The following is a 22,205-nucleotide window of genomic DNA, read 5'->3' on the forward strand; positions in this document are numbered from 1 at the left end:
TGAAGGCCTGATTCACACAGTCTCCTCTGAACAGTTGATGTTGAGATGTGTCTGTTACTTGAACTCTGAAGCGTTTATTTGGGCTGCAATTTCTGAGGCTGGTAACTCTAATGAACTCATCCTCTGCAGCAGAGGTAACTCAGGGTCTTCCATTCCGGTAGCAGTCCTCACGAGATGCAGTCATCATAGCGCTTGATGGTTTTTGCAACTGCATTTAAAGAAACGTTCAAAGTTCTTTAAATGTTCCGCATTGACTGACCTTCATGTCTTAAAGTAATGTTGGACTGTCATTTCTCTTTGCTTATCTGAACTGTTCTTGCCATAATATGGACTTAGTCTTTTACCAAATAGGGCTATCTTCTGTATACCCCCCTACCTTGTCACAACACTGATTGGCTCAAATGCATTAAGAATAAAATAAATTCCACAAATTAACTTAAGAAGGCACACCTATTAATTGAAATGCATTCCAGGTGACTACCTCATGAAGCTGGTTGAGAAAATGCCAAGAGTTTGCAAAGCTGTCATCAAGGCAAATGGTGGCATAGTTTTGATGTCTTCACTATTATTCTACAATGTAAAAAATTGTAAAAATAAAGAAAAAAAAACTTGAATGAGTAGGTGTATCCAAACTTTTGACTGGTACTGTGTGTAATATATATATATATATTACACACAATGAATATCCTTTTGAGCATGGTGAAGGTAATTAATTACACTTTGGATGGTGTATCAATACACCAGTCACTACAAAGATACAGGCGTCCTTCCAAACTCAGTTGTCTGAGAGGGGCTCCTGACCAATTGTGCTATTTTGTGCTGATCTTAACTTTTTTTGTACATAATGTTTCCGCCATCGTTTCCTATGACCGCAAATAGCTTTTCAATTTATTCCTTGTTATTATTTTAATATGTTTTCTACTCTTTTTTTTCGACTATTCATTGTTGGGTAGGGCCCATAAGTAAGCATTTCACTGTTAGTCTACACCGGTTGTTTACGAAGCATGTGACACATACAATTTGTTTTGAACCACTCAGGGATTATAAAATAGTTAGAGTGTATTGCCTGTGATAGGAGAAAACTGAGGATGGATCAACAACATTGCAGTTACTCCACAATATTAACCAAAAAAACAGACTGAAAAGGAGGACACCTGTACAGAATAAAAAATATTCCAAAACATGCATCCTGTAATAATAATAATAATAATGCACTAAAGTAAAACTGCAAAAAATGTGTCATAGAAATTTACTTAATGTCCTGAATACAAAGTGTTATGTTTGGGGCAAATCCCAGTCACTACAAAGATATAGGCGTCTTCCAGTTGCCCAGAGAGGAAGGAAACCACTCAGGGATTTCACCATGAGGACAATGGTTAACTTTAAAACAGTTACAGAGTTTAATGGCTGAGATAGGAGCAAACTGAGGATGGATCAACAACATTGTAGTTACTCCACAATACTAACCTAAATGACAGAGTGAAAAGAAGGAAGCTTGTACAGAACAAAAATATTTCAAAACATGCATCCTGTTTGCAGTAAGGCACTAAATTTAAACAGCAAAAAAAATGTGGCAAAGAAATTAACTTTATGTTTGGGGCGAATCCAACACAACACATCACTGAGTACCACTCTTCATAATTTCCAAGCACGGTGTTGGCTGCATCATGTTATGGGTATGCTTGTAATCGGCAAGGAGTAGGGAGTTTTTAAAGATAAAAATAAATGAAATAGAGCTAAGCACAGGCAAAATCCTAGAGCAAAAGTCTAGTTTGCTCTTCTAACAGTGTTATCAGAACATTTTGCTAGAATGTTTTGCCTACGCTAGCGTAGTATAAGAGGTGATTATTTTGCTCTTCACTCACATAGTAGCCTAGGCTATAACCCTGACTAAAAGCCCTTGACTTCTCTGATAATCAATGTGATTTTTGTCTGTATATTTGGTTATTTGATCTCTGGCTGGGCAAATAAGTGGAGGTGGCAGCGCATCTATTAGTTTGCTAATATCTGATCAGACACATTAGGCATGCTATAATGTAGTATAAATCAAGTGTATTATTTTGCTATTGACTCGCGCTTAGACAACTCAAAAAGCCAGCGGAGGTTGTGAAATATAAACACGAGACTCACATCCTTTCGAAAATATAGATAGCTATTATTTTCTGTGCATATCATGATGAAGGTAGATTCTACACCGAGTAGACTACGCCTAGGCGTAGCTCGTATTAGGGCTTACGCCCAGGTGGTGCAACAGGTATCATTTTTAGGTGCAGCGTAGAGCACATTTTACATTGGACGTAAATTTACAACCCACTTACAACCAACTGGTGCAACCGGCGCCTGGTGTTGCCAGCACATAACCTACTGAGCCATGGAACATTGAGCCATGGAACATTGTGAATTTTGAGATGCAGACTTACCGCTCTCCTGACGGTCATCGTCCAGGCCGTCGTACAGGCCGGAGATGGTCGTCACGGCCGTGTACACACAGTAGAGGTCAGAGGTCAGCCTGTCTGCCATGCTCTCCTCGTAGTTGTGACACCCGTGCAGCTGGCCCACCGTCTGGCCAATAAAATCTTTGCAGATCCCCGGCAGGGTGGAGTCTGATGAGCTGGGATGCAGAGAGGGCGGTTTGGCCACACCCATCAGACCTGGAACGGAGACAGACAAGTTGGCCAAAATCATTACGTGAAATATGAAGGAAACTCCATGTGGACTACGAGAGCAATAACTGTAGGCCATTTTTTTTTACACCTAACGTTATACCATTCTTTCATATCTACAGTTGAAGTCGGAAGTTTACATACACTTAGGATGGCAAGTCGGTTAGGACATCTACTTTGTGCATGACACAAGTAAGTTTTCCAACAATTGTTTACAGACAGATTATTTAACTTATAATTCACTGTATCACAATTCCAGTGGGTCAGAAGTTTACATACACTAAGTTGACTGTGCCTTTAAACAGCTTGTTAAATTCCAGAAAATTATGTTATGGTTTTAGAAGCTTCTGATAGGCTAATTGACATCATTTTAGTCAATTGGAGGAGTACCTGTGGATGTATTTCAAGGCCTACCTTCAAACTCAGTGCCTCTTTGCTTGACATCATGGGAAAATCAAAAGAAATCAGCCAAGACCTCAGAAAAAAAATTATAGATCTCCACAAGTCTGGTTTATCCTTGGGAGAAATTTCCAAACGCCTGAAGGCACCACGTTCATCTGTACAAACAATAATACGCAAGTATAAACACCATGGGACCACGCAGCATTCATACCGCTCAGGAAGGAGACGCGTTCTGTCTCCTAGAGATTAACGTACTTTGGTGCGAAAAGTGCAAATCAATCCCAGAACAGCAGCAAAGGACCTTGTGAAGATGCTGGAGGAAGCAGGTACAAAAGTATCTATATCCACAGTAAAACGAGTCCTATATCGACATAACCTGAAAGGCCGTTCAGCAAGGAAGAAGCCACTGCTCCAAAACCGCCATAAAAAAGCCAGACTACGGTTTGCAACTGCACATGGGGACAAAGATCGTACTTTTTGGAGAAATGTCCTCTGGTCTGATGAAACAAAAATTGAACCGTTTGGCCATAATGACCATCGTTACGTTTGGAGGAAAAAGGGGGATACTTGTAAGCCAAAAGAACACCATCCCAACCGTGAAGCACAGGGGTGGCAGCATCATGCTGTGGGGGTGATTTGCTGCAGCAGGGACTGGTGCACTTCACAAAATAGATGGCATCATGAGGAAGGAAAATGATGTGGATATATTGAAGCAACATCTCAAGACATCAGTCAGGAAGTTAAAGTTTGGTCGCAAATGGGTCTTCCAAATGGACAATGACCCCAAGCATACTTCCAAAGTTGTGGCAAAATGGCTTAAGGACAACAAAGTCAAGTATTGGAGTGGCCAACACAAAGCCCTGACCTCAATCCTATAGAAAATGTGTGGGCAGAATTGAAAAGGCGTGTGTGAGCAAGGAGGCCTACAAACCTGACTCAGTTACACCAGCTCTGTCAGGAGGAATGGGCCAAAATTCATCCAACTTATTGTGGGAAGCTTGTGGAAGGCTACCCGAAACGTTTGACCCAAGTTAAACAATTTAAAAGGCAATGCTACCAAATACTAATTGAGTATATGTAAACTTCTGACCCACTGGGAATGTGCTGAAATAAATAAAAGCTGAAATAAATCACTCTAGTATTATTCTGACATTTCACATTCTTAAAATAAAGTGGTGATCCTAACTGACCTAAAACCGGGAATTTTTACTAGTATTAAAGGTCAGGAATTGTGAAAAACTGAGTTTAAATGTATTTGGCTAAGGTGTATGTAAACTTCCGACTTCAACTGTATATGCGGTAGTCTGGCAAAAGAGACTAAAAGTCCTTCACTGTCTTACACACACACACACGCAGGACCGCACAACACAACACACACATACCAGAGGACTGTGAGGTGTTACTTTTATGAAGGCTTTGAATAGGGTGCACTCTGATTTCGTAGAGACGCCCTGAAATCCTCCTGCTCTTCAACAGGCTTCTGCTCCTATAATGGTGGGGAACAAACAACAAAAAGCACACATTACTAATGTGTCTTGGAATGGATCTCAACAGTCTAAAACAGCGTTGCCTCATCACCAACTTTTACTGATCTGAAAGCAAATTCATGTCTGATAGGCACCACGCACCAGCCTCATTTCATTCACCAATCCTATGTTATCAGATCAGTGCAGATGAAGGAGAGGAGACAGGACAAGAGAGGCCATTTTCAATAACTGAGATCCAAACATTGTCGGCAGAATGTGAGTGTTCTCTCGGGCAGCGTCCTGATTCCCCACACTTGTATACTCCCGTCATGGATTTTAAAAAATGGTGAACTCCCTCCAGCTAAGGCCTACAGAAAATCCAAAGCTTTTAAAATCCATGACGGGGAGTGTGCAAGTGCACACTTCGGGAAAAGCAGGGCTATGGGAGACAGACAGAGACAAAGAGAGAGACACACAGACAGACCGACCGACCGACAGAGACAGACAGAGCACTAGCTGTGGCTGCTAGTGGGTTCAGGGTAAGCTCCAGAGGATTCAGGTGAGAGTGAGTAGCGAGAGAGACCGAGACATTTGCCATGTTTCATTTGGCCTCCTCTCCTTCACCGCAGGCACCACCAAGCCCATAAACATGGCCAACAAGAAAAATAAAGTGGGGAAAAAAAGTCACTGCGAGGTTTGTGGGCAGTGGAGAGAGAACATAGGAATGCTGGCTGGCCTTTCCCAAAAAGTTTTTAAAAAACACTCGCTCTCTAGGAGGGGAAGAAATTAGGGAAATGTTTCTGTGTGGTTATTTCACACTGAGGTGAAGAAAAATGACACATTGAACTTCCAGGATGTGCCAAGTAGTAAATCAACAGAGTGGAAATATCAATAAGAGCGCTGTAGAAAAAAAATAACCCAACGCGTTCCATATGTTCAACAAATTATAGTTTTCTATGTTGGCTCTCAAGTGAGCTCAAAAACACGGTTTTCCACATTCATCATATTCAACTTACTTTGACACATTTTTGCAAGTGTTTGAGTTCAATTGAGGAGGATAGACAAATTGTAAAGAGGAGAGACTAGGTTTGTGTCCCAAAATGGCACCCTATTCTGTACATAGTGCACTACTGTTGACCAGAGCCCTATGGGGCCTGGTCAAAAGTAGTGTACTATATAGAGAATAGGGTGCCATTTGGGACGTACATTAGAAATTACCTTCTGCGTGAAAAGGAGGCGGTTGAGGAAGCCGATATATCTTGCTCCCACTCATCATTGGGGTCGTAAAACACGTCTTCATCTTTAGAGGCGCTGCTGTCACCCTGGGGAAGGAGAATAAATGACTGCTCAGTTAACCCCAGTCTCATTTATTCAGCTTAATGAGAAACTACAGGAACGGAGGATGCCCCTCATGCATAAACAATCGTTTTGTAAATTAGGTGTGCACCGGCAGAATCCACAAAAGGCGGACTTACTGTTCCACTGGTTGAGTGTGAGACAGACAGGGTGGGAGAACGCAGTCTAAATCGACCTGATAGTGGTATGATAACTACCAACTAGATTAACCAGAGAGCATCCACATTTATTTTTTTAATGCACCAAACACAGCTCTTTAAATTCAAATGGACAACATATGCATTAGTAGCAAGGAATAACTCAATGTCTGTTACTGACCTGTTCGAGTTCCCTCATGGCGGCCAGGTTGCTCTGGAACTTCTCCAGACTCCAGAAGGTGGAGATGCCCAGTTTGGTGTTCTGCACCTGGACCTGCAGCTCTCCCTTTCCCCCTCCGCCCTCCTTCTCAGACTCCTCGTGTCTAAAAACAAAATTAAGATTGAGATCAATCTAAAAAGTAGATGACAAGATAAGGGATGGCATATAATGCAGGGCTTCCTTGAAAAAATAGACCTTGGACTCAATGGGACTTCACCCTGTCTAAATAAAGGTTAAATAAATGAAATAAAATGAGTGAAATAATTTCCTGCTAGATCTATCTCAATATGCAGCAAAACAAAGAACTATTTTATATAAAATGGGATCTAAAGATTTTGATTATCTCCACTCGTACCTGCTGAAAACTGTGTTCTTCATGAGTTTGCCACTGATCTTGTTGGCTTCTTCGATCATCAGAGACAACTTCATGGCGTCCCACTGTGGAGGGACTTAAACAACAGACCACACAGCATGGGTGTATTTTCTAGGAACAAAACAAAAGCAAACAGAACCAAACAGGGAGGGACCTACCTGAGTTTGTCCAATGGAAACTCTCGTTTCCTTTGCATAACATTTTTCTATGGTTTGCTATGGTGTGGACTAATGAATACACCCCAGGTCACCAGAACTGTAACTAGCTACAACACCAGAACCATGTTGTGACGTAATGGAAAGAACAATTATCTTCACAACACAACGCTAGCTATTAGTTAAACCTTTCCTATTTACATTGTTGTCCGATCTAATCTCTGATTCATACACTTCCTTGCGATTTCTCGTGAATACAACACAGAAGATGAAAATTCCCAACAATGGTTTACCGTTTTTCAGAGTCTGGCTTCCTTTCTGCGCCACTTTCCTTTGCATATCCTCTAGGTCTTTGCCGATCTTCCTCTTCTCTGCCTCAAGGGCCTCCACCACCTTGGCCTGCCGGACACCGTGATCGGCCATGGCCTGCCGTGTGGCCTGGGCCTCCATGTGGAGGCGGAGACGTGTCTTGTGCGTGTCCACCTCCTGCTCCAGCTCCACCTTGGCAGACTGCAGCTCCTCCATCTTGGAGACCACCCGCTGCTGGTCCATTTCTTGACACCGCTTCCTTTCGCTCTCCTCCTCCTGCGGGAAGGAAAGCACCGTTGTGATGAGTAAAAGGTCTTAAAGGTCCAATGCAGTTGTTTTTATATCAAATAATTTCTGTGTAACAATTAAGTACCTTACTGTAATAGATTTCCATTCAAGTGGGTAAAAATACCTTTTTAGCAAAAAACTATTTCTCAAGCAAGAATTTTGCTAGGACTGTCTGGGAGTGGTCTGAGTGGGGTGGGGAAAACTTAAAACTAGCTGTTATTGGTAAAGGTTTGGAATTCTTTGATATTGGTCTATTCCGTGTCACCACGAAAGCCGAAACTCCCACCCATACAAACCTGTGCAGATTGTATTTTCAACCAGCAACTATCAGGAAATAACACTGGTCAAAACAATGTCACACTTTTACAGTGTTAGTTTCATCAGCTGTTGTACAATATGATACAAAACAAAAGCAAAACTAAATTTTGCCTGCACTGGCCCTTTAAATGAGAATGTAGCTTTTTTACAACCACATTTATTTATTTATATATATATAAATAAATGGCATGTTATAGAAGGATTCGATTTCACTTGTTTTTGAGAAACTTACGGAAAAGCTCAGTATAATGATGCAGGTCTTATGATGTTCTACACCTGAAATTGTGTCATTCCGAACGTTATCCGCAACATTATACTGCATTTTGTTGTGACTCGAGCGATACCTCTTTGTACATTCTAGCAGTAGGCTACACTGAGAATGGAACAGCTGGAAAAGGGAAACAGCTCGAGTCGCACAAAATGGAATATAACGTTGCAGATAAAGTTCGGAATGACAATTTCGCTATACTGAGAGTGTTTCCGTTTCTAAAAGGACATAGTTGGGTGTTTTTGGAGCATTTGCTTTATGTATTTTCTGAGCCCCCATACTGCAGAACTAGGCTGAGGAAGTGAATCGCTGGTTGGTGTAAGTTTCTCAACAAGTGAAATCAAAAAAATTAAAAGTGTCTGAACCCTTCTATAAAATTATATTTACATAAACAATAGAGATTTGGTTGTAAAAAAGCAAACTTACATACACCGTTGTATGACTATGACTACAAAATGTTACACCGTTGTAGGACTGTCTGTAACCAGGTTTCCATCAAACCTTTTAATGTCACGACAGGCCTGATGGAAACAGCAATTTTTTTGGTAAACTTTCGCTAGACAAGTTGGGATCTTTTTGGTTCTGTAAAATGTATTATGAGAAATGGTGTAATGTATGCGCAAATACTGATTTAATAACCATCATATTGAAATAAACTTAATCATGCGATTATATGTTCTGTGGTCCTCCCACTACGACTCAGGAAAGCATGCAGTTTATTAGGCTTCAGATTAACTTCACAGGGTGGTGAAAGTGCACGTGAGAAGCTTGATGCTCCTTTCAATTAAATGTTGAGGGTCTTATTCTGGTGACATGATCAATGCTTGGCTGATGCTTGGCTGCTGTTTGGCTGCTCTTATCCATAATAATCTCATCATGTAGGTAGCCTACCCGCACTGTATCTGCAAGCTGTTGGCTAGAGCGCATGTGCCAAGACCAAAGTGGGTAAATTCGCTATATAACGCATCATTTGTTGAGACAAAACCATCAGTAAAGTTGAAAATGCGATAGAAACCCATTTAACTTGTATTTTTTGTTCAGTACATGGGAATTTAACCGCAAAAGTAATTTTGATGTGTACTACGCCATCACGAACAGGCTTTTTTCTGCAACAAGTCAATTTGATGGAAACATCTCTGGTGGGAAAACATTTTTACATTCGCATTGAAATCTGTCAGCAGTTGGAGCTAATGACTTCAAAATGTTATACTGAACGACTGACTACAAAATGTTACACCGTTGCAGGGTTTTTTCTGAATCAAAACGGAGCTTAGGCGTTGGCATGGCAGTGGCCAATGGCACGGTCACCAACCGAAAAGAGGCGCTCCTCTTGAAAATTATTTACAAATTAAATTGGCCCGAGAAAACACTTAGTTTTATGACTATGACTACAAAATGTTACACCGAGTGACGGATAAGTAGCCAACACGTCAAATGCATATGAAATACTTAAAACTATTTGTGGTGCGTCTGATTTAGCTGGTCATTGGTAAATTCAGTAGCCCTGACATGACACTGTTACACCAAATGACTCACTTTATACAAGACAGTGAAGACACCATTGTACTTTACATGAGGTCTGATGTGAAGGCAGTGCCCTAAATTTGTCAGTGTTTTCATACACATTAGTCCTACATGTCCGTAAAGCCATGGTTGGCGTACCAGTTCTCTCTCCAGGGCTTTGATCCTGTTCTCATACTGAGTCTTCTGGTCAGACAGCTCCTTCTGGGCCATCTCTTTGGCCACCTGGATCCCCTGCATCATCTCCTCTTTGGCCTTCAGCCTGGCCTCCTCAATCTCCTCTTCCAGTCTAGATAGAAACAAAATGGCCGCCTAGTTGCATTAACAAGTTTCCGAACGAGTGCAGTATTGATCATCAATGTGATCTAAAAATCTTTTCACAGAGTACAAATGGGACTTTCAGTTATTCACATTGACGTGTGATAGGAATCATATTGAAATAGTTTCTGAATCTTGTGGTCGACTCACTGTGCTCTTTGCGCGGAGAGCAGCTCGTTTTTGGCAAACTCAAAGTCCTTACGGCCATCGCCGTCACCCGTCCAGCACGACACGCGTTTCCCAGATTGCACCTCTGCCGGGTGGTTGAAGCGGAAGTAGTGGTCCCCGCCCAGGATCACCCTGTCGCCCTGGAAACCACAGAGAGAAAGACCCCCAAAAAATGAGTGATTCATGATTGAGCTCACAGTCAGGTTTCTAATATTGTGCTTTTTATTATTAATTGTATGTGTGTACACAATACGTACGTGATGCAGCACAGTGGTCTCAGAGACCAGGTTCCCGTTGACAAAGGTCTTGGCGTTTTCCATGGGGATGATGCTGACTTCACCATTCACATTGGAAATGACACTGGAAAGGAACATTTTAGTCAATTCTAGCCATAACACAACTGAAACCATACAAGAAAGACAACAAAAGGGCACTGGAATAGGGGTGTTTCCTATTAAATAAACTGCAGAAAAAAAATCTACGGACAGACAGAAGGACAGACAGGTCAAGAATGACAACAAATTACACTATGTCAAACAAACATGAAAATATAAGCACGTGACAGACAGGACTCATTAGTAGGCTAAACGAGGCTACGGTGCTTCCCCTTATTAAAAGAGGCTATTTAAAACAAAAGAAGCGGTGGGTCAGTTCTCCTCACCAGTGGTGGTCAGCGATAAGGGCCCCAGACAGCTGGATGTCGTGGGCGGACTCTGACTTGTGCTTGCCGACCTTGGTCTGTCCCTCCTTAATCATGTATAACAGCATCTCTGACAGCTGCGGGTCCTCGTTCAGGTTTACCAGGTTGGGCAGCCGGTTGTCCACCTTAAACATGACGCCCGCTTTCTGAGAGGGAGACGGGGAGAGGGAAGCAGACAAATATAGGAGAGAATTGATTTTGAAAACATTTACAACAAATATTGCTGAAACCCTCATATTAAAACACCAATGGTATTCCCTGAGTTGGTTTATATTTAGGATAGCAGCTTTTTTATACAATTATTTAAAAAAAATCTTATTTGATTATTTTATATATTTTACATGTGATAAGGCCACATAGAGGGCCAGAGATAATTACAGACACCTGTGGTAATCTGAAGTACCCAAAAAGGCCACAAGATGTGATCTGATAAAATAAAAACATGAAAGTTCACAAAATTCTGGTAGTTCACTGTTAACTTAAAAAGTTTCCAGTAATATACGCTCCCTTTGCAACCCTAGTTATGAAGCTAAAGGTCATTTTCAGTTAGCTTATAACCTAACTAAAACTGACCTGTAATGCTTTGGTTTCCTCACGTTTGCGTTTCTCCGCCTGCTCCAGCTTTTCTCTCCATGCTCTGACAAGAGGTAAAGAAATCCGATTAAAGTAACAAACCAAGACTAAAACAATTGTTCGGATCCATTTTCATAATTTCCTACCTAGATCACAGACCCTCTCTGGGACTAGTGCCTAAGATGTGTGGAGGTTTTATGGTGGTCACCTGTGGGCCTCGGCCATCTCCCTCTCCTGCTGGGTTAACTGGCTCTTCAGAGCTAAGATCTCTTGCTGGAAGAGGCGCATTTTCTCCGGCTCGATGCCCTGAGAGCTCATCTGTGCAGCCCGCAGCTTCTCCACCTCAGCTTTCAGCTCTAGTAAACAAAGACGCACAACATAGTTTGTTAAATTTCCGCTATAACAGAAAAGTGAGGTGCCATTTTGTATGAGCTTTTGTTCATAACGATCACATGTATGACTGTCAAAAGGCAACTTATACTTGCAACCTACCCTTTAATACACATAATATGGTGACAAACCACAAACGGTAGATGGTCTCAAAATCTCTGCACTGTTTCCCATTCCCTGGTCAAATAAAGCTTTTGCAAGAGCTCCCCCTAGCACCACAAACCAGGAAATGTGGCGCAGCAATCTCCTTTCAATAATACCTGCATGACAGTTGACTTAGCCCCGTGTAATGTGACAGTGTATAAATATGTCCCGTAGGCAAGGTTAGAGCCGGGCTACCTAATAGAATCTGGTGATGGATAGATAGGAAAAAGAGAGAGAGAAAGGCAGAGAGATGGATGGTGGCATGGCGAGGGAGAGTGAGGCTGACCTCTGATGAGCTTGGCGTTGGTGTCCTCGTTGACCTTGGCCACGTTGATGATCATGCGGGCCTGCTTGGCGTACCGCAGCGTGCTCAGGCTCTCCTCCACGTTGATGCCCGCCGGGCTCAGGGTGGCGATCATGGCCGTCTTGGAGTTTCCGCCCAGGCTCTCCTTCAGCAGCCTGGACACACACGGGCGACACAAACGATATTCAGTTTCCCTCTCGACAAAACTACTTACTTCGCAAACTTCTTACTTTACTTCACCAACCTCTCGCAATTTCATAAGGATATCTTGTATAGGTAGTTACTTTACCACCAACACAAACCATTATCTTTTCCCCACACAGTTTATCAATGTTAAATAGTACCAATGTATTCTATTGAGGAATGTAAATCTCAATATCTCCTCATTAGTTTCAAAAGCTTGATGAAATGTGTTTGTAGTTTACAATACTGTGGTGTGAAAATATATGCAGTATGAAAATGTATGCACTCACTAACTGTAAGTCGCTCTGGATAAGAGTGTCTGCTAAATTACTAAAATGTAAATCTGTGGCAGGGTAGGGGTCGATTCCATTTCAATTCAATCTCTCAATCGACTAGATTATAATGGAATGGAGCCCATCCCAAGTGTCTGTATAACAGGCATTCATCTCTTTAGTCTGTCAGTGAAGTTTCTCTCACTCACCATGTGAGCACAGAGTCCCTGTATGGGGTGAAGACCTTCCTCTTGGTCTGGGCCTGCTCAGACAGGGCAGAGATCACCTTCCCCAAGGTCAGCAGCGACTTGTTGATGCTGGAACCCTCCTGGGATACAGGGGAATAGGATACAGTTAGGCTGGATGGATTTGATAGAGATAACAGGTTGGCTCCAATTTCACTGGTTCTGAACTTTGCAAAAAAGGAATGACAAAAAGTGGGAAATGTCTTTCCAAGGAAATTCACTTCCTAATATATGATAGGCTATAGTTTAGGCTCCGACATTGACTTGAAATAAATATTGATAACACGTTTATTTGTCTATGCCTGCAAATCGTCTCTATATGCATGGGTGGAGAAGCACAACCTAGTTGTATTTTCAAGGAAATTAACTTCCTAAATATGATAACTAGGGTATATTTAGGCTCTGACATTGACTGGAAAGAAATATTTATAACACATTTTACTGTCTGCAAATCGTCCCGCTCGTAAAAGTTATGCAAAAAGTAGCTCAAGTCAAGTGCAAATGTCCGCTCTCCTATTCTATTTCGCCCAAACCTTTCTCTCTTTCAAAATACGTCTAGCCTATTGGCTGATATAGCACAATAATAAAGATAACCTAATATAATAGGCCACGTGAGAATCTCTGGTATTTTAACCTATTTCTTATGCTATTATGGCACATTTTGATATTGCCTAGGGTGGCAAAATTGCTGGGACTGGTGCTGCGTCACATAGGCTACACCTAAAAGAACATTGCGGGACTGCGGTTGGGTTCGGGACCAGTTCTTGTGGGAGCGGGTGGGAGTCGGACAAGAAGTCAGCGGGAGCGGTATTAAAAGCTGCGGGAGCAGGATGAAGAAATCAGTCCCGCGCAGACCTCTATTACCAGCGCTTACCCTGAGGCGGTCTCCGCTGGTCTGGGCTGAGGAGCAACGTTCGCTGCCTGCCAAGTCCACCAGGTTGATCCTGCTGGTGATCCTGTGGTCATGTTCTTCCCCTTCCACAAACTCAGTCTACACAGACAAAGGAAGAACAGTCACACACACACACGTGAAACATACAGGTAACTGACAAAATAATGGAAACACTTGAGTAAATGAGGGATACAAAATAGGTGTTAATTAAGCAATTAACATCCCATCATGCTTAGGGTCATACAGTGGGGAAGAAAAGTATTTAGTCAGCCACCAATTGTGCAAGTTCTCCCACTTAAAAAGATGATAGAGGCCTGTAATTTTCATCATAGGTACACGTCAACTATGACAGACAAATTGAGAAAAAAAATCCAGAAAATCACATTGTAGGATATTTAATGAATTTATTTGCAAATTATGGTGGAAAATAAGTATTTGGTCACCTACAAACAAGCAAGATTTCTGGCTCTCACAGACCTGTAACTTCTTCTTTAAGAGGCTCATCTGTCCTCCACTCGTTACCTGTATTAATGGCACCTGTTTGAACTTGTTATCAGTATAAAAGACACCTGTCCACAACCTCAAACAGTCACACTCCAAACTCCACTATGGCCAAGACCAAAGAGCTGTCAAAGGACACCAGAAACAAAATTGTAGACCTGCACCAGCCTGGGAAGTCTCAATCTGCAATAGGTAAGCAGCTTGGTTTGAAGAAATCAACTGTGGGAGCAATTATTAGGAAATGGAAGACATACAAGACCACTGATAATCTCCCTCGATCTGGGGCTCCACGCAAGATCTCACCCTGTGGGGTCAAAATGATCACAAGAACGGTGAGCAAAAATCCCAGAACCACACGGGGGGACCTAGTGAATGACCTGCTGAGAGCTGGGACCAAAGTAACAAAGCCTACCATCAGTAACACACTACGCCGCCAGGGACTCAAATCCTGCAGTGCCAGACGTGTCCCCCTGCTTAAGCCAGTACATGTCCAGGCCCGTCTGAAGTTTGCTAGAGTGCATTTGGATGATCCAGAAGAGGATTGGGAGAATGTCATTTGGTCAGATGAAACCAAAATAGAAATTTTTGGTAAAAACTCAACTCGTCGTGTTTGGAGGACAAAGAATGCTGAGTTGCATCCAAAGAACACCATACCTACTGTGAAGCATGGGGGTGGAAACATCATGCTTTGGGGCTGTTTTTCTGCAAAGGGACCAGGACGACTGATCCGTGTAAAGGAAAGAATTAATGGGGCCATGTATCGTGAGATTTTGAGTGAAAACCTCCTTCCATCAGCAAGGGCATTGAAGATGAAACGTGGCTGGGTCTTTCAGCATGACAATGATCCCAAACACACCGCCCGGGCAACAAAGGAGTGGCTTCGTAAGAAGCATTTCAAGGTCCTGGAGTGGCCTAGCCAGTCTCCAGATCTCAACCCCATAGAAAATCTTTGGAGGGAGTTGAAAGTCCGTGTTGCCCAGCGACAGCCCCAAAACATCACTGCTCTAGAGGAGATCTGCATGGAGGAATGGGCCAAAATACCAGCAACAGTGTGTGAAAACCTTGTGAAGACTTACAGAAAACGTTTGACCTGTGTCATTGCCAACAAAGGGTATATAACAAAGTATTGAGAAACTTTTGTTATTGACCAAATACTTATCTTCCACCATAATTTGCAAATAAATTCATTAGAAATCCTACAATGTGATTTTCTGGATTTTTTTTTCTCATTTTGTCTGTCATAGTTGACGTGTACCTATGATGAAAATTACAGGCCTCTATCATCTTTTTAAGTGGGAGAACTTGCACAATTGGTGGCTGACTAAATACTTTTCTTCCCCACTGTATATAAAAATGCTGGGCAGGCCATTATTTTGGCTACCATTGCTAAGGTCCCATAAGATGACAATGCTCCCATCCACAGGGCAAGAGTGGTCACAATGGTTTGATGAGCATGAAAATTATGTAAACCATATTCCATGGGAGTCTCAGTCACCAGATCTCAACCCAATTGAACACTTATGGGAGATTCTGGAGCGTCGCCTGAGACAGTGTTTTCCACCACCAAACACAAAACATCCAATTATGGAATTTCTCATGGAAGAATGGTGTTGCATCCTTCCAATAGAGTTCCAGATACTTGTAGAATCTATGCCAAGGTGCATTGAAGCTGTTCTGGATTGTGGTTGCCCTATTAAGACACTTTATGTTGGTGTTTCCTTTATTTGGGCAGTTACCTGTATGTGTGTATACAAACAGACACACAAATGAAACAAGTGTGCATAAAAACAGAGGCACAAAGAACCACAAACACAAAGGACACAAGACAAACAGACCCAGATCATCATCAGAAGAAACAAATCATTGGTCATCAGTGTGTGGATAATATGCATTTAGATGCAAAGTAACTCTAACAGCATACACACACAAACAAAGAGACAAGGAGGGGAGGTTCACCTTGGTCTGGGTCATAACCAGAGTGAATACGGAGTGGGATCGGGAGCTCTTGTCGTTCATGCACGTGGCTGCAGTGGCTCGCTGCTTGTTCCCAAGCTCCAGCCAACCCTGGGAAGAGTGTGTATTCACAAAACATTTACTAAGCAGTGTTCAAAAGAGCTCGCTACATATCAGGGGCGGATTCAGCAGGACACGTTTTGGAACGTTCAGATAGAAATATGCCATGTAGACAGACATGCCTTTCTGTCATGTTGAGTAAGGATCACATCAGCTCTATTAATGGCATTTCTATCTGCAACGTTCAACAATGTTTGGTAACTGAACGTGGCCCAGTGTTCAGAAAGTGTCTGCAAAGCAACTTACCTGAATGTCCACATAGGAGCTCACCACGTTCCTGTGAGCAAACATACAGTCAGTGAGTGAATCCATAAGACTAGCAATCCATCATTACATTTAACAAGTTAAAAATGGAAAGAATAAGTTTGCTCACGTCGACAGCTCAGAAACGTAAGGCCCGTCGACTGGATGTTCCCTCACCCTCAACTACAAAAACAGAGCATTTGGTCATTATTAAGCTCATTGATGTAGAATGTAAAATGGCATTGAGAAACTACACAGAAAAAAATGCAGTTCATAGGACCATTCAATAGAAATGACAGGATTGCAATGTCATGTTTCAATTCATATCGGTTATCTTTAGGCAGTTTGTCCTACTCACAGGCAACCTCTTTTGGTTTTGTTCATTCCTGGCGATGAGCAAGTCATGGATTTTCTCATTGTACACCTCAAAGTAGCTCATCTCCAGATGACATGTCACCTGTAACACATCAACAGCCACATAAAAAATGCATTGAATGATAACTGAACAGCGTCAACAATATGTGCATCTTGGTAGGAATATTATCTGAATTAATAGCTAATAGGGTACCTCCTGATTTTCAACCGCAGACAGCCTAGAGAAGAGCTCCTCGCAGAATTTTGGTGTTACACCTGCCTCTTCCCCAAAACCCATCATACTGCAGGAGAGTAACGGAAGAACATACAGTCAAATTGAACATATGGATGCAACCAGTTAACTAGGCTTGCTTCACAAAGGAACATTACATTAGTCCAGGGGGGCAGGACCGAGTTTGGGCAACCCTGCATTAGACCAATACATTATACGATTTGAGTGTTTCTTCTCAAGTTGTGTGTGTGTGAGTGAGAGTGAGTGAGTCTTACGTGTAAGACTTCCCAGATCCAGTTTGGCCATATGCAAACAGACAGGTGTTGAAGCCCTCAAAGGCCTTCTCCAGAAGTGGCTTAGCTAGTTTTTCATACACCGTCTGCTGGCTGGCAAAGCCGGGGTCACTTTTGTCGACGGAACAGAAGGAGAAGTCATACGCGAAGGAGTAGCTCTGCTTGGTGTCTGGATGTTGGACAAGAGTCTCCTGGTTATCCATGAAGATCACCTGCGATGCTTTCTCTTTCTTCTCCCTGAATATGAACGAAATACATATTTAATTTTCATTTATTAACATCGCTGTTTATGGATAACTGTAGAAGCAAATTAGTAGGGTGAATACAAGTGTGGACTATTGTTGTAGTTCAAAGACGGCAATATTTATGCCAAACTAGAAATGTAGTTAGAGCTGGCTGAATGCGATTTCAATTAACAATCAATCAATCACAAACAGATGCTAAATATTTGTACCTGGTGTTGAATGGCCTCACTCTGACCGCAACTGTCACTGCACTGTTTTCCATTTTCAGGGTATCCTGTTCGTGCTTTAGCATCGCACTGGGTCGGAGCAAAGGCTCGGTGGAGATGGCAGGTGTCGAGGACCTAGCCATGGTCACGTCGCCATGGATTGAGTTCTTTCTCACCTGCCCTGGCGGCAAGGTGGAGGTCACGTTTGCTCTTTGACTACTGACCAGAAAGTTGTTAGTATGGGGAGTTGCAACAGGCTTTGCAGCTTCCACAGTCACCTGTGCATGTGTCTTCGGCCTCTCTAGGCCTACCGTTTTTACTGTCACCACCTTTGGGATCTCTTTCCCAGCCAACCTCTCAAAGGCATCCTTCTTTGCCGTGATTTTCTCGAATGGAGTATTTTTCGTGGGTGTTGAAAAAGTTCTGGTATGGTCCTCTGGTTTTGTCACATCTACTTTACCCGGGGTTGCTGGCTGTTTTGGTGCAAATCGTTTGACTCCTTTAGTTGGAGTGTTTAAAAGATTAACAACTTCTCTTGATTTACTTCTAGATGAGCTGTCCCTCAGACTGAATGACCGCAATACAACTGCACTAACAGGCGTTCGAGGGTTTGATTCTGAGAGAACTTTGGAATGATGGGTGTCGGTACCGCTGACACAGCGTTGTCTCGAGCTCTCGGTTGCTTTGCTGGTGTCATTACTTGCGCTTTTGTCAATTGAACCAGTCCTGGTTCTGCGTTGCAACGTCAGTCTTTTCTCAGGTACAGGTGTCCTATTCTGAGTGATTTCCATTGTGTTTTCACTCATCGCTTTGTCGCCGTTTGCACCCGTTTTCCTCTGTAGAGTGAGTCGACCTCGACCGGGGGTGCAATTCCTCTGACCTCCGCTTTTTGACAGCGCTGAGTTAACATAGGTAGTGTTTATCTCCTTGGTTTTATCCAATGTCAATAATTTCGTATCGTCCCCTTTGATCGTTCCTCGCGCAACTTCCTCCACGCTTATCTTTGATCCTTTTCGGTCTTTTGTGTCAGGAACCCTTGGTGTCAAGAAATTGTCATAAAAAGATGTGTGCTTTTTCACAGATATCGAGTATAAAGACATGACTGAGTAAAAAAAATATATAAAATAAATATATTAAAATCCTAAGTCAATTCCAAAAGAAAATGTTTTTTCAAATGTTTCCAACGTTATCTGTATACAAATCAATGAATGTGCACATCTTCCCCTGCAAAAAGTTTAAAGTTAACGTTAGTTTTATTTAGAAATGGATAATTCGGACATGTTATGAAACAACAGGAGCTGGCTAGACAACAATGCATGCAATGGTATTTGGTTGTTTAACTTTAGTTAAGTTGTTTTGCGACGTTAGCTTAGCTAGCTAAGTTAGCCAGCTGACGTTAGCTAACTGTCTAGAAAACATTGCAAAGCTGAAAATGATAATCGGATCAATTTACTTCTTAAACGTGAAACATTTATATTTGCCAGCTACTTCTCAAAATAGAAGAATTGAACACATTTTTTTGTGGGTTTGTTTACCCTTTCACTGTCGTGGTTGACATCTCTTCCACTTCTGCCCCGCGTCGATTTCAAACTCCTATCAGCGGTGTGCTATTGGCTAGACACAAATTACGTCATCGTCCACAGCAGAACAAAATAAATGCAGAGCCTGTATTTGAAAAGTAGATGGCAGTATTTCCACGCTTGAGACTAGCTCCAACATCTAAACAAAATGCTTCGACGTTCCAAAATGCACAACTATATGACCAAAAGTATGTGGACACCTGCTCGTCGAACATCTCATTCCAAAAGTATGTGCATTAATATGGTTGGTCCCATTTGCTGCTATAACAGCCTCCACTCTTCTGGGAAGGCTTTCCACCAGATGTTGGAACATTGCTGCAGGGACTTGCTTCCATTCAGCCACAAGAGCATTCGCGAGGTCGGGCACTGATGTTGGGCGATTAGGCCTGGCTCGCAGTCGGCATTCCAATTCATCCCAAAGGTGTTCAATGGGGTTGAGGTCAGGGCTCTGTGCAGGCCAGTCAAGTTCTTCCACACCGATCTCGACAAACCATTTCTGTATGGACCTCGCTTTGTGCACGGGGGCATTGTCATGCTGAAACAGGAAAGGGCCTTCCTCAAACTGTTGCCACAAAGTTGGAAGCACAGAATCGTCTAGAATGCCATTGTATGATGTTGCGTTAACATTTCCCTTCACTAAGGGGCCTAGCCCGAATCATGAAAAACAGCCCCAGACCATTATTCCTCCTCCACCAAACTTTACAGTTGGCACTATGCATTGGAGCAGGTAGTGTTCTCCTGGCATCCGCCAAACCGAGATTAGTCCGTCGGCCTGCCAGATGGTGAAGTGTGATTCATCACTCCAGAGAACGCGTTTCCACTGCTCCAGAGTCCAATGGTGGCGAGCTTTACACCACTCCAGCCGGCGCTTGGCATTGCGCATGGTGATCTTAGGCTTGTGCGGCTGCTCAGCCATAGAAACCCATTTCATGAAGCTCCCGACGAACAGTTATTGTGCTGACATTGCTTCCAGAGGCAATTTGTAACTCGGTAGTGAGTGTTGCAATCGAGGACAGACAATGTTTACGCGCTTCAGCACTCGGCGGTCCCGTTCTGTGAGCTTGTGTGGCCTACCACTTCGCGGCTGAGCCGTTGTTGCTCCTAGACGTTTCCACTTCACAAAAACAGCACTTACAGTTGACTGGGGCAGCTCTAGCAGGGCAGAAATCTGATGAACTGACTGTAAGTGGATGACCACCGTGTTGAGGCCCATGACCTACGGGGGGCCAATAAAAAAAATATATGTATTCACTAACTGTAAGTCGCTCTGGATAAGAGCGTCTGCTAAATGACTAAAATGTAATGTAAATGTAAAATGTAGCATCCTATGACGGTGCCACGTTGAAAGTCACTGAGCTCTTCAGTAAGGCCATTCTACTGCCAATGTTTGTCCATGGAGATTGCATGGCCATGTGCTCGATTTTATACACCTGTCAGCAACGGGTGTGGCTGAAATAGCCAAATCCACTCATTTGAAGGGGTGTCCACATACTTTGTATATATATCGTGTATATCACCATATTGCATGTAAAAGAGGGTCGAATCCAAATGACAACTCAATCAAGTTCTCATATTAATTCATAAAAAAATGACAAATTACCCAGTTATAAAAACAAAGTAACAATAACAAGTGCATCTGTCGAACTGTTTCTATCTTTTTAAGCTCCTGTGTTTCCGGATGATGTCGAGGAGGTTGGTCTTGGTGACCACGACATCATCCTCGCCCCTTTGCGTGGCTTTCTGCTTCTCCTTCCTCTGCTGCTCGTGGAGGTGGGGGGAGTTGAGGAGCTGGGGTGGGGGCAGCTGGGAGCCCGTGGGCTTCACCCGGTTCACCACCTCCAGGAACAGACGCTTGTTGTTGTTGTTGACCAACATGATGGCAGTGCCCCAGTGGCCCAGTCTGCCTGCTCTACCCAGCTGTGAGGAAGGAGTGACAGGATACAAAAAATGGCTTGTGTGTGTGTGTGTTGCCACCAAATGAGTGGCAACACACACACACACACACACACACACACTTGTAGACTATACTATACAGAAACTATTCTGTGCAAGATGCTCCCGCCAAGATGCGAGAAGGCATTGTCTCAAAAATGTATATGACAAAAACACATCAGATTTTCCCATGCACAACAATTGCAAATTCACCTACCTGATGAACATACTCGTCCATGTTGAGTGGCATGTCAAAGTTCACCACCAGTTTGACGTTGACCAGGTTGAGCCCTCTGCCCAGTACGCCAGTGCTGACCACCACTTCAAAGTACCCTTCAAGTAGACCCTGAGGAGAGAGTACAAAACAGCTTAAAGGGATAATACTCTTTATGGAACGCAAAAGATAATGTTTTAAAATGTTTTGCAAAGGAAAATGAAAATTAGTGTTTCTTATTGGACCAGTCCAGGCACTCCCACCCTGTTTCAGTCAGTTTTCTTCCATTTGGTGCCTAATGAACCAAACCTGGCTGCCATTGGCCTCACCTTGAGGATGCGGTTGTGTTCCCACTGGGTCTTGTCGGAGTGGATGACCACCGTGTTGAGGCCCATGACCTACTTCACGGCCTCACATAGCAGGTCTGCCCCCAGTTTACAGTCTAAAAACACCACCACCGGAGGCTGGTACAGTTTCCCATCCTGGGCGCATACAAGATAAACACACAGGTCAGTGGTGTTATACAAAATATGATGGCCAGCTCCGTCACAAAAACATTACTTCCTACATCTAAGGAAGAGTTGATTTATTATGCTTGTTGATGTTTTATGCTGATGTTTCACCACTCTGTGTGCATTTACTATAAGTAATCATAAGTAATGTAAGT

At 42.8% G+C, this 22,205-nt stretch overlaps 1 protein-coding gene across 1 annotated transcript in view; it reads right to left on the reverse strand.

The window, feature by feature from the left end:
* Positions 1–18,912, reverse strand: part of LOC311131315 (kinesin-like protein KIF14) — a gene marked incomplete at its 5' end in the record, with an annotated part of 62,650 nt that extends 43,738 nt beyond the window's left edge. Inside the window, 22 exons of the mRNA XM_084164218.1 lie at positions 2,421–2,651; positions 4,448–4,551; positions 5,750–5,853; positions 6,206–6,347; positions 6,600–6,693; positions 7,066–7,357; positions 9,618–9,765; positions 9,945–10,102; positions 10,220–10,322; positions 10,624–10,808; positions 11,236–11,299; positions 11,444–11,591; positions 12,056–12,228; positions 12,738–12,856; positions 13,648–13,764; positions 16,123–16,230; positions 16,486–16,516; positions 16,613–16,665; positions 16,841–16,939; positions 17,051–17,138; positions 17,344–17,598; positions 17,816–18,912. Coding sequence (XP_084020344.1) covers positions 2,421–2,651; positions 4,448–4,551; positions 5,750–5,853; positions 6,206–6,347; positions 6,600–6,693; positions 7,066–7,357; positions 9,618–9,765; positions 9,945–10,102; positions 10,220–10,322; positions 10,624–10,808; positions 11,236–11,299; positions 11,444–11,591; positions 12,056–12,228; positions 12,738–12,856; positions 13,648–13,764; positions 16,123–16,230; positions 16,486–16,516; positions 16,613–16,665; positions 16,841–16,939; positions 17,051–17,138; positions 17,344–17,598; positions 17,816–18,912 — 3,913 coding nt within the window. The remainder of the gene's footprint in view (positions 1–2,420; positions 2,652–4,447; positions 4,552–5,749; positions 5,854–6,205; positions 6,348–6,599; positions 6,694–7,065; positions 7,358–9,617; positions 9,766–9,944; positions 10,103–10,219; positions 10,323–10,623; positions 10,809–11,235; positions 11,300–11,443; positions 11,592–12,055; positions 12,229–12,737; positions 12,857–13,647; positions 13,765–16,122; positions 16,231–16,485; positions 16,517–16,612; positions 16,666–16,840; positions 16,940–17,050; positions 17,139–17,343; positions 17,599–17,815) is intronic.
* Between the last annotated feature and the right edge of the window lie 3,293 nt (positions 18,913–22,205).

This window comes from Coregonus lavaretus, assembly GCF_964263955.1.
Source record: "Coregonus lavaretus genome assembly, chromosome: 6".
NCBI lineage: Eukaryota > Metazoa > Chordata > Actinopteri > Salmoniformes > Salmonidae > Coregonus > Coregonus lavaretus.